Source organism: Emys orbicularis, chromosome 15 (assembly GCF_028017835.1).
Source record: "Emys orbicularis isolate rEmyOrb1 chromosome 15, rEmyOrb1.hap1, whole genome shotgun sequence".
Taxonomy (NCBI): Eukaryota; Metazoa; Chordata; order Testudines; family Emydidae; genus Emys; species Emys orbicularis.
The window spans coordinates 17,687,919-17,700,708 of record NC_088697.1 but is presented as its reverse complement, the minus strand read 5'-3'; the positions used below and the strand labels follow the sequence as shown (position 1 = coordinate 17,700,708).

The 12,790-nt window shown below is 53.7% G+C and overlaps 1 protein-coding gene across 1 annotated transcript in view; it reads right to left on the bottom strand.

The window, feature by feature from the left end:
• ESAM (endothelial cell adhesion molecule) overlaps positions 1–12,790 on the bottom strand; it is an 89,321-nt gene continuing 76,531 nt past the window's right edge. Inside the window, exons 5-7 of the mRNA XM_065417004.1 lie at positions 7,866–7,988; positions 6,170–6,308; positions 1–2,662 (exon numbers count right to left, since the gene is read on the bottom strand). Of these exons, the coding sequence (XP_065273076.1) occupies positions 2,203–2,662; positions 6,170–6,308; positions 7,866–7,988 (722 nt within the window). The 3' untranslated portion in view covers positions 1–2,202. The remainder of the gene's footprint in view (positions 2,663–6,169; positions 6,309–7,865; positions 7,989–12,790) is intronic.

Genomic DNA, 12,790 nt, shown 5'->3' with positions numbered 1-12,790 from the left:
AAAAACAGAAACACTTTTAATGATCACTTATGAAAAATATTACATTTTGAAATTGTACAGAAAAATAATCTTTCAGTGCCTCCCCATCGCACCCAACAGAAGGGTCTGATGGACATCTAGAAACAGCCAGGATGAGATGGATCAGAGGGGTACAGCCCAGGCTGGAAGAGTGGTTAGTATCTACAGGAATAAATTATGTGTTATCAAAAAAATAAAGTGAATACACAAGATTTAAGGAGTCCATTAAATAAACCAAAGTAATAATTGCACAGTATGAATTCAAATGCTGAAGGCGTCCTTAGAAATCAGTCGTTAGGATATTAGGCTATAAGGTTATTTCTAGAGTGTTACACGCAGGTTAGTAGCACATGCTCACAACCATCTCCTGGAGGGAAGCCGCGGAGGCCCTGTTCTCCGTGGCAGGGCAGGGCCTCGGGTGCAGGAGCCTGGGGGATCTTTACAAAGTGCAGCTCCATGGAGAGTCCCAGTGGAGGAGAACAGAGCCCAGGGGAGACTCTGGCCTGTCTCCCAACACTTGGAACAGGCAGCTGGAGCACTCAGAGAGCAGGGTGATGGGGTGGGGCGGGGTCCCTTGGCATAGACAGAACAGGGTCTACGAGTGTCAGTCTGGGCAAGCAGAGCCCAACACCTACTAGCCACAGGGCTGCAGCTACAAGCCAGGGGCAGACCCAGAATGAGGGCAGGTCTTCACAGCAAGACCCGGGGGCAAAGCCCCTGAGTCCATACAGCCCTCCCAGCCAAGGCCCTGCGTCTCCACCGGCTGGTGACAGGGAAGGGGCACTCTCCCCCCGACCTCATAGCCCAAGGGGACTCTCCACTATGTCACCTCTCCCCCAGCAAGTCGCTTCAGCCCCTGGGCTGCTGCTCCAAGCAAGCCGCAGGCCGACCGCCATCTTGTGGATGGCATTCGCCAGCTGCGGGTAAACTCCCTCCAAGCACCAACAAAGTGGCACCATGTGGGGTCGCATGCGGGAGGCCCCCTCCCAGCCACAAGGTGGAAGCAGAAGCTTGAATCCCACAGACACCATTGGCCGAGCAGTCCGGTCTCCCCCCAACTAGCAAGTGGATCTTTCAAGCCCTGTGGTGGTGGCTCCCTCAGGCTGGAAATAACCAAGCCTGTGCTGGGGTCAGCCCAGCTGCAGCCCTGCCCTGTGCCAGCCCGAGGGAAGGGCAGCGCTATGTTTACAGGTTCCAGTTCTACCTGACGCTGAAATCCCTGGGATGGGTTCAGACAGTCTCATCTCAGCAGGGCTTTTCCGACAACAGCGGTTTTCAACCTGTGGGCCGCGGCCCCCTGGGGGCCCACAGACTATCACGAAAGGTGACTATGAAAACCAGATCCCAGAAAAGGCATTCCGTTTTTCTGATCAACCAAACGTCTGTGAATAACCCCCACCCACAGGCCAAACCCCAGAAGTGCTGTCGTTACCATGCAAGCCCAGGGCCCTTTCTCCCGTGGTGGCGAATGCCGTGCCAAGCACGGGCAACGTTTACAGTTGAATTCTGTTCAGCCAGTTTGCAATCTAAGACTTCTATGGGAGGAGTCCGCGGACATAGGTGCTGGAACTACGGGGGTGAGGGGTGCTACTGCACCCCCTGGCTTGACATGGTTTCCATCATACACGGGGGTTACAGTTTGGTTCAATGGCTCTCAGCGCCCCCACTGTACACATTGTTCCAACACCTATATCCGCAGAACACAGGTTGAACTTCCAAAGGGGCCCGCACCTCCATCCGAAATTTGTTAGGGGTCCGCATGAAAAAAGGTTGAAAACCCCTGTCCTACAAGCAGCAGCAGGGGCTGAAGTCCACCGCAGGGAACTAGCAACACCAAGAGCAGCGACATTCCTTCAATAAACAGTCTGCTGGCCAGCGGCCTCCCCACACGGAGGGGACCCGGGCTGACTCCTAGCCCTCAGGGGGAGTGGGCCAGGGCCGGAAGGCGTTTGAAAGGATAACACTGGGAGCTGGCAGAGTGTATATCTGAGGAAGCCTGTCCCTGGGAAGCTCCCGCAGCCTGTGCGTGATGCCGTGTGCACGGCTCCCTCTCACACGCTCAGCCCTGATGCACAGGAGCTTGGAGGTGGCTTGGTCGCTATGTTTCCAGTCTGCTTTGCTTGGGATTAATGGCCATTTCCCCAGCCTCTCCAGCATACAGAGGGCACCCAAGCTGCTGGATGCTTACACCAGGGACCCTGCTTGGCTCTGGGCAGGCACCATGACTGGCACCGCCCCCATTCTGGTAAGGGTAGAGGTGGTTAGCCCTTGAGGGACAGTGGGCTCCTGCCGGGGGGCCTGCGGCTGTGCCCCACTTGTCCTGTGCAGAGTGCTCCTGTTGCTTGGCACAGTGCTCGGGTAATGGCCGCCGTTCATTCCCGGTGGGAAGTAGAGGGGCAGGCTCTGGCTGGAGAAGCTGGGAGTGGGCGTCAGGGTTCTGCTCCTCGGGTGGCTATGGGGAGGTTTGTAGCCCACTGTGCTGCCGGCGGCGGTGGTGATGGAGGCTGTGTCTGAAGCGGGCTTGGACGGGTACAGTTTGTGGTCCCGGGTCGTGTGCACGGACGACAAGGTACCATTTTTGGAGACAATGTCGGAACCGGAACTTTTACTCCAAGAAGGCGTCTTTGGAGCAACAGCATCTTCCCTGAAAAGGAAAGCAGAGATGGAGTCAGTGCCGGGAGCCAGCGACGGCGGGCAGGGTCTCGGTGTATTCACATTCCCTGCTGGCCTCACTCCTAACCATGGAAGGAGCCGAGCATTACTGGAAACTAGACCTGAGACTTAAAGTACCAACACACCTCCCAGAAAACGCTCCAATTGGGCCATTCCACCAACGGGGGACCTACAAGCAGATGACAAATGACTGGCAAGCATTGGGTCCAGCGATCCTGAGCACAGGCTGCCTGCAAACTGGACTGCTGGGGGGGTTGGACTCTGAATATTTGGTTCTGATAACAAATTACATTAAAAACCATCAAAGGGACATTAAGATTGTAAAGTCAAAGCATTCAAAGTTGGGAAATTTTCGACTGAAGGCTGCCCGTTCAACCTAAAAATTAACCTTTAGATCCATGGCACAGACCTCTACCACCCCAGCTCACAGAGCAACCGGTGGCAGTAGTTGGCTGTTATCCTCTATGTAGAGCAAGCACCAGAGAGTGATGAAAGAGACTTTGCTAGCAGGTTTCCCAGCTATTTTCAGGCAGCAGAGGACTGCAGAGACTCAGGACTCTAGGGTTCAATTCCAAGCTCTGGAGGGAGTGTTCCCTAGTGGTTACAGACCCAGCTACCCCCACCCCGTCTGTCCCCCTCTCCCTCTATTGCCCTGCATTGTCTCCTGAATCCCTCTGCTTCCGCCCCACTCTGGGCTCTTGCCCCTCTTCTCCTCACGGCTCCTCCAACTTTCCTCTCCCCAAATCCTGCCCCCGCCCCCTCCCAGCATTCAAGTCAAGCTAGTTCCTCCCTTTCCTTCTTGCTGCTTGGGTGCCAGTGAGGGAGGATGGGACTGATTGCACAGGGGAGACAGGCCGTCTGCTCTCAGCTCCTGTGCCCAAATTACTGCAGGCCCTAGGAGCAGGAAGGGGCAATTGCAAAGAAAACCTTGCTCAGCCCCTGCAGCCCCAGGATGGAGCATGCTCGGTTGCTCTGTGCACGTGGGACGGTGCATGTGAAATGTGCTCACACGTGAGAACTGTGAGGGGATGGAGCATGCTCAGTGTGGATGGAATCTTCGGTGACATTAGCTGGTAAACTAAGATAGGGTTACCATATTCAAACATTTAAAAAAGAGGACACTCCACGGGGCCCCGGCCCCACCCCAACCCCGCCCCTATTCCAACCCCTTCCCCAAAGTCCCTGCCCCAACTCTGCCCCCTCCTCTGAGCACCCCGCATTCCCCCTCCTCCCTCCCGCTCTGATCTTGGTTGGGGGTTGCTAAGTGCTTCCCTGCTCCCCACTCGCCCTGCAGCCCATGCACCCCCCCTGCCTGCCCTGCTCCTCCTCGCCCTGCAGCCTCTGTGTCCCCTGCACCCCACTCGCCCTGCAGCCCCTGCACCCCCCCGACCCTGCAGCCTCTGCGCCCCCCGCCTGCCCTGCCCCTGCAGCCTCTATGCCACTGCCTGCCCTGCTCCTCCTCGCCCTGCAGCCCCTGCACCCCCCCGCCCCTGCAGCCTCTGTGCCCCCTGCTCCCCACTCGCCCTGCACTCTGCATGAGGGGAAGGGGGAAATCCCGGACATTTCTACTTTATTAGAAATCCCCCCCGGACGGCCATTTAAAGCTGAAAAAGCTGGACATGTCTGGGGAAACCCGGACGGATGGTAACCCTAACTAAGAACTTTACTAAGCATGTGCAAAGTGAGGTTTTTCAAAGGCTCATCAGTTGGCCAAATTTGGGCAAATTTTCATAGGAACAGCAAAAGGCACATCCTTGACACCACAGTGACCCCCAAGCCAAATTTCAAACCCCTGCGCTAAAGCATGGAGGCGCTGGAGCTTTTTAACTGGCCAAAACAATGTATTTTTCCCTAATCTCATTCTCAGAAATGGCTGAATTATTTTGGTTGGAACACAATTAAGTCTGAGGCAAACACCTGTCCTAGAAAATTTCAGCCTACATGGTTAAAGTTTCCCATAGTTACATGCAACGGAAAACAGGGTCTTATAATGGAAAGTGTCAGGTAACCTTAATGATGGGCAGAGCTACTAGCAGTATTCATAGATTCCAAGGCCAGAAGGGACCTTTGTGATCATCTAGTCTGACCTCCTGGATAGCGCAGGCCATAGACCTGCCCCAAAATAATTCCTAGAGCAGAGTTTATAGAAAAACATCCCATCTTGATTTAAAATTGTCAGTGATGGAGACTCCACCATGACCCTTGGAAAATTGTTCCAATGGTTAATTACCCTCATTGTTAAAAATTTACACTTTATTTCCAATCTGAAATTTGTCTAGCTTCTTTGCTAGATAGAAGAGCCCATTATTAAATATTTGTTCCCTTTGTAGGTACTTATAGACTGTAATCAAGTCACCCCTTAATCATCTTTGTTAGGCTAAATAGATGGAGCTCCTGGAGTCTATCACTATAAGGCATCCTTTAATCATTCAGGGGGGAGGAATAGCTCAGTGGGTTGAACGTTGGCATGCTAAACCCATGGTTATGAGTTCAATCCTTGAGGGGGCCAATTAGGGATCTGGGGTAAAATCAGTACTTGGTCCTGCTAGTGAAGGCAGGGGGCTGGACTCAATGACCTTTCAGGGTCCCCTTCCAGTTCTGTGAGATAGGTATTCTTTTGGCTCTTCTCTCAGCCATCTCCAATGTATCAACATCTTTCTTGACCTGTGTTGTATCCACCAGGCAAGGTATTAACAAACTTCAACAGAACTTTATTTACAGTGCAAATCTCTTTACCAAGCTGTAGCTGCGCACTCTGTGACTCTCACTCAGCCTCCTCAACTCCTCCCCCCTCCTTCCTGTTTCCTGTCCTTTCAGACTCCCAACAGCCAGTGCTCCCAGTTCTAATCATCGCATGCAGCATCTAAACACCACAACCTGTGGACACCAGAACTGGACACAGGATTCCAGCAGCGGTCGCACCAGTGCCAAATACAGAGGTCAACTAACCTCTCTGCTCCTAACTCAAGATTCCCAGAAGTGCATTCGCTCTTTTGACCACAGCGTTGCACTGGGAACTTGTTGCAACCCTAAGCATTGAATTAACCAGACCTCACAGGATGAGATTTAAAAAATAAAAATAAAATAAAACTGGGTTTTTTTTAAAAAAAATTCTTCTGTTTTTTAACCTTTAAGCGTCTGTTTTCAAGCATTTCTCCTCATTCCAGAGGGCTAGAAACGTTTTTTACATGAAAGCTGAGAGTCACAATAATTGCATGACTCTGGGAGCTGGGGCTTTATTACAAACACCAAATAGCACAGGGCTCCTGAGAGTTGGCAACCCTGTAACAGCATCCCCCGCCTCAAAGCAAATGGTGGTTTTGTGCCCGTGATGCGTTTCCGGCAGTTAACACTCATCTTCCCTTCCAGCAGGTGGGTCTGAGCAGGCAGCTCTGTGACCAGCTGTCAAGGGGCCACAGAGGGACCGTGTCTGGGATGTTTCACATGGGCTTTTGCCAAGCAATGTGGGGATTCTCACTTGATCTCGTTGGCCAGTTCCTCCTGCGTGTCTTTCTTTTTCTTTCGATAGACGAACATTTGGAGAACAAACAAGATAATTAAGCCGACTCCAATGAGGGACCCCACCACAGCTCCGGCGATCACGGCTGCACTGAGCGCTACAGAGAACGAGAGAGAGAGAGAGAGAGAGTCTAGAGAGAGGAACGCCAGGGCAGGAGCAATGCAGCACCCAAGTCAGCGCGAGAGGGGCTTCTCCCACGTGTCTTGGAATGGGGGAAGGAGAAGTGGTGGGGACAGCCCATTGATTCAGGAGTGGGGCCGCCCCATGGTACAGAAATCCCCTTCTTTGAGGTCCTCCAGGATCCTGTTCACCTTTGCTGCCATCTGTGCAGCGTGCTGCTGGCGGTAACAGTGTTCATTAAGGCTACGATTTAGTCCTGGAGGTCACGGATTCCGTGACTTTACTGGACCTCCGTGGCTTCTAGGGCTTCAGGAGGAGCAGTGGTGTAGCCAGGTGGAGGGAACAGGGGGAGCGATCAGAAATAAATAAATAAATAAATAAAAAGGCGTCAACCTGCTGCGGCGCTTTTACTCATCTGGCGGCGCTCTGGGTCTTCGGCGGCACTGAAGGTCCCGCCGCCGAAGACCCGCGGAGTGAGTGAAGGTCCCGCCGCCGAAGACCCGCGGAGTGAGTGAAGGTCCCGCCGCCGAAGACCCGGAGCGCCGCCGGGTGAATAAAAGCGCCGCAGCGGGTGGCTTTTTTTTTTTTTTTTTTGTGATCGCTCCCCCTGTTCCCTCCGGGTGAGTAAAAATTAAAAAGGCGCCAAGAACTTGACAAGGCGCCACTTGTGCTCAGTGGGGGAGCGGCCACGGTCCAGTCCCCTCCTAGCTACGCTACTGAGGAGGAGGAGACGGGACTGTGCGCCCCTGCCCTGCAACTGGGGCTGGCTGGAACCAGGACCCTGCAGCCCCAGCCCCGCGGCTTCCACCAGTGGCTGCAGCCGGGTGGTGCGCCCCAGCCCCGCAGCGTCCCCGGCTGGGCGGGGCCATGTGCCCCAGCCCTGCGGCTTTCGCCTGGGGCTGCAGTGTGCGACTTCCAAGGGCCATTGCCTCTCCCCCACCCCCATGGCCACAGCTTGGCGGGGGCTGTGCACTCCTGTCCTGCAGCTGGGCCAGCTCTGGAGCAGGGGCTGTGTGCCCCCCGTGGCTGCATGCCCCCTGCTGCAGTTACTGGAGTCAGGGCTGTGTGTCCCCCCCACCATGACGGGGGGCTTGGCCTGTCAGTCTCGCCCCCCCCTCCCCCGTGGGACTCCATTCCTCTCCCCTACCTAGCCCTGCTCTGCCCCCTGTTATTTGTAGTAAAGTAAAGGACAAGTCATGGCCTCTGTGAATTTTTGTTTATTACCCGTGACCTGTTCATGACTTTTACTAAAAATAACTGAAAAAAATCTTTGCCTTATTAATAATCCCCCAATCTTGTGCATGGGTCATGCACTCCAGGTCTGCAGCAACATTTCCCAGGTCACAAGTAAATCGCATCCCTTTGGAGCGGGCAGGAATCCCTCAGCCGTTCCCAGGCTCCTCCCCTCCTGGGGCTAACTCTCCCTTCCAAGGATCTAGGTCACTTCAAGCATTAACGGCAGGTCTAATGGCCACGGCTCCCCCCCACCGAGGCTCCAGAAGTGCAGAGCCTGCTGCTCAGGGAACGTACTCACATGAATTCACCTCCAGGGTGATGTTGCACTTGGAGCTGCCGGCTACGTTTGCTGCTGTACAGACGTACGTCCCAGACATCTCCTTGGAGAGGTTCGTTAGCATCAGGGTCCCTCTCGCGAGGTCTGCAAAATTCATAAAGAAGAACAAGAGACCCGGAGGGTCTAAATCACTGCTCAATGACATTTCATACCACCTGCCAATGGGGTGCAAGAGGCGCAGATGTATTAAAGCTACCAGCTGGGAGGCCGGCATCTCTAAGGGGGCAGAGTTAAGGTCGCGATGTGGTGTGCAGTAGCTGTCGCAGTGGTAGAGCATGCGTGTGGGTGAAGGAGAAGAGGGGATGGACTGTTAAGTGGCTTAACACTATAGTGCTTTGCGTTTGTGGTTCTGTGACAGGTATAGGGCAACCATCGCTGTTTCACACTGAAACGGTGTGTGTGTGAATGTATTATATTGGAGTTTAGCCATTTTCATAAAGCAACATTATTGAACAGCACAATCAAATAAACTCCCCATTTGCCGCTTGCATGCCCAACGCTCTGGTTCACTGACCAAAACAACCCCCATTTATTATGGCTCCGCACAATATTTAAAGCTTTTAAATGAGTAAACTCTAAACATCTCTGCCCCTGCTTCCAGAGCCCTGCTCCTAACAGAGTAGCGAGGACCACGCTGTGCACAGCCATTGTGCTGCATCGCAAAGGAATGCTTTGGCAAAGAGGTGCTGTTTGAAGGTTAATCCCCAGCGCTGTTGCATCTCTGATGACTGCAGTATTCTGTGACCCAGAGCTCAGGGTGTTAGAAAGAGGCCGCCTGTATCACAGGTGTAGGTGCTTCTATGTGAACGGAGGCTCGAGGGGGCGGAGCTTGTGGCAAGAAAGGTCAGAAATTTAATCCCCTTTCGAAAGGATTGTTGAAACAAAGAGCGCGCTGTGTTCCTTCCCGGTGAAGAAGGGATGTTTAGCCCACTTTACCCACAGCTGCAGGCGCTTGTAGCCCGGATAGCAAACCAGTGAAAGTGTCCAGCTACGTATGTTCCCCACACCGCTGGGTTTCTTTTAAGAGAGATGTTCTCTAAACCATGCAGACACGGTGTGTGTGTGTGTGTGAGTCACAAATCCTGCCCATTGCCAGCTTGGCATAAGAAGAGACGGCACTTGCAGAGCCCGTGTCGCCTTTCCGTCACTGCGGCCGAACCCAAAGCGGCACCTGCGTTCCTGACAGAGCCCGTTTGACGGGACCCGTCTCGCTGTAAGCCGCAGGGCAGCCTCGGAACACTGCCCTGGGGCCCACAGGCTCAGCGGAGGGTTTAACCCTCATCAGAGCTTTGGAAAGGAGCTGCTGGAAACAGGCCGCAGCAGCAGGTGCCGGCCTGGCGAACAGCCACTCACACAGAACAAACCTTCCAGCAAATGGCTGCGCCCAGGGTGCTCCTCGGCTTCCCATCTGCTCCAGTACAGAGCACAATCGGAAAAGGCAACATCCCCAGTCAGTAACCAGAGCCAGCTGCCTAGGCAAGACCCTCCCTGCCAGCATCAAGGGAGACTGAACCAGGGCCCTTCACTACAGTCTGACACGGCCCAAGCCTACTGGCCTTTAGCAGTTGCAATCAAGCCTATTTATTCTGCCAGGCTTTCGGGGGGAAGACGGGAGGGGCAGAAAGAAGGTATCAGTCTGGGGTGGGGAGTAATACTCCAGTGGCATAGTGATTTCTCAGGGGGTGAACTGAGCGGCACAGTAATACATTTCTGTTGGCCTCCTTAGGTTTGCACGCTTTGTAGTAAGTTTATTGTACACACGTGTCAGCTGCAGGGTTTATTTAGATTTTTGCGTGTGCCTAAAGCCGCAGACTGCAGTAGCCAGATGGGTTTGGCACCACGGTTAAACTCAGACTCTAGCCAGGGCCATGAGATCGGAGCCCTACCACAAGCAGCCTCCAGCTGTTCAGCTCTCGCTACGTCCACACTGCAATTAAAGGCGTGACTGCTGCACACGGAGACACACCGGAGCTAGCCTTGATCTCGCTAGCTCGGGAACCATAAAGCGCAGGTGGCAGTGCAGGCTGGGTATGCACTCGAGTGGCTAGCCCGTGCTGACACAGCTTCGCTGTCATTGGCACCTGAGCTAGCCGGGATCAAAGCTAGACTGGGTCCGTCGACACTGACGGCAGTGAAGACAGGCTCCTGAGATCTCATTGCACAACTCCACACAGCACTGAGATTAGCCAATCAGAAACCTAGGGGAGTCTGAGCAGCGCCCATAGAGGGGACAGGACAGCGCCAACCATCCTGGAGCCCACAAAGGCAGACCGTGCCACGCTCCCCCATGCAGAAACCTTAGGGATCAGCAAAGGCCCGGCTAGTGGTGACTAGCCAGGAACACCCCTCCCTCCACCTCCCCTCGCTTTATACTGCACTCAGCACGTTATTAAGCTACACTTACACCAGTGACACTGTTTCCATAGTAACTAATGTATTTCAAAGAGGAAAAGTGGAAGGGGTCTGAGTGGGAGGGAGGACAAAAAAGGACCCACATAAAACCAATTGCGCAATCGCCACAGGTGGTGCTGGCAGCAAGAGATTACACCTGCGTGTCCTCCTCAGACCTGTGCTGACTGGGGCTCTGCCGACTGTAGAGCAGCCCACAGGGTACATACACACACAGGGTACAGCTTTGCAAAGAGCCTAAGGGTACGGCTACAGCGCAAATTCAGGTGTGACGGTCATGTGGCAGGCACACCCGTGTCCGCTTGAATCTAGCGAGCACAAGTAAGGAGAACAGCATGGACCCGAGTAGATACACAGAGTGGGTTTGCATGGGGGCAGCTAGCCCATGCTGAAGCCGGTGCCACCGTACCTTCACTACCATGGTTATTTGTGCTAGCTAGATTACAGCTGGCACAGGTATGCCAACCCACATGGCAGTCACAGCTTCCTGTGCAGGGCAGACGGACCCTGAGTGACTTAGGCACTTCTGAAAATTTCACACCTTCCTCACCCCTTGGCAATATCCCTTCCCCTCGTCACACTTCACAAATTAAAAACCAGTGCCTGGGTCTCCTCTGTTCGTACAGCACCTAGCGCCACAGGCTCTGAGCCTGACGGGGGTCCCCAAGGACTGCGGTAATAATGAATAATGCTAGTGATGCTGTGATGACGGGGTGCAGACCCTGATGGGAAGCAGGATACGTTCTCTGGCTGATGACCTGCTGGATGAGATACCCAGGGCTGTATCTAATCACCCACGAGTCTCTGGGAGCCATCCGAGCCGTTCAGCTATTCTTCCCGAGAGGCTGGGAATAGAGGAAACATCCCGCAGCAGAGCCTTGGCGTCAGTAGCCCAACTCACCCCAGGCACAATCCCACCGACTCCAGGGGAGTTACGCTAGCGATGCATTTGGCTCCAGATGTTTGTTCCCTGTGCGCCAATCTGGTAGCCTGATGGTTTGTGCTAAGCACTGGCATGTGTAACACCCCTGCAAAGCAGTCTGTGTCTGCTGTATGGCCGCTAAGCCTCCACTGCTGTTTGCAGGTGAGCAGATATGTGGGGAGGGAAAGATCCCTACAAGCAACCCACCCTCTTAGCTTGGCTTAGAGCCCAGCCGGGGGCAGGCACAGGAGATAGCAAGTGGCAGTGACTACTGAGGCCCAGGGAAGTGTCCTAGGCCAGGCCCCACCTACAGGGCCGAGATGCTACAAGTCAGGAAGCAGTAAAGGAAAAGGAAAGCCGAGAAACAGCTAACGTGCCGTGGCTGTAAAGCTGGACACTAGTAAAAATAAACTGAGCAGGTTTTACAGAGCCAGGCTCCGTGTGAAGCAGCAATGGAGGAACGAGTGTATTTCAAGACAGCTGTGAAATGTCAGCAGCTCTGTTGTCAACGGGAATGACACTCATCCCGGAGGTCAGGCAAAGCGTCCCCAACCCTCTCTTCCATCGTAACAAGAGGAGCATAATTAGCGTAACTTTGGCCAGGCGGTTAGTGTAAGGCTGGTGGTGGCGGGAGAGCCAGAGACAATGAGCCCGTACTGATGCGCGCGAGGGGTCGTGACGAATGATGTTACCTGCCAAAATTGTTACTGTGCTTAAAACTATGTAGAGAGACAAGGTGGGTGAGGGAATATCTTTTACTGGACCAACTTCTGTTGGTGAGAGAGAGATGCTTGGTCCAATAAAAGCTATTACCTCACCCCACCTGGTCTCTGTAATATCCTGGGACTGACACACCTACAACCACCATGTAGGGCAGTGACTCTTCAAGAACCTGACTGGGAGTCAGGACTCCTGAGGCCTATTCGCAGCTTTGCCATCTACTGTGAGGCCCTGGGGTGTCCTTTCACCTCTCGGAGGTTCAGCAACATCCCTATGAAAGGGGGAGAATACCTGCCCCACTTCACAGAGGTATTAGCTTAATGGATATGGAAATGCTTGGAGATCCTTCGGTGAAACGAGCTATTGAGTGCACACGTTGTATTCTCCTCCAAGCCTGACTCAGGAGTCACACCCGTACCTGTAACTTTCCATGAGCATATTAAAATAATTTGTTAGAGAGGCCCAAGCTAACCCCCGCATCCAACAACCCCAAACCTTTCCTAGTGGGGGTTGGGAATACTAAATGTCCAAGGCTGACTCTCTCTGCTCTAGAGCCAATCAAGAACTCAGTTCAGAGAAAGGCAGGGAAGTCAAGGAAGCCGCTGCATACCGAGAACCGAGCGTGGCAATGGTATGTAACAGCCTGACGAGCAACGAAGGGGGTGCTGCATGCCAGGTGGGCGAGTGTGCGCCACCAGGGGAGGGCATGTTGCTGTGAGAACCTGCCCTTTTACATTTCCTGACTTCTTCCCTTCATAAAACAGTCGTCCGGTATTTAATTAAACACAAGAGCAGACATCAGGAGCAGGGGGGACAATGTGAATTAGGAGAAGTG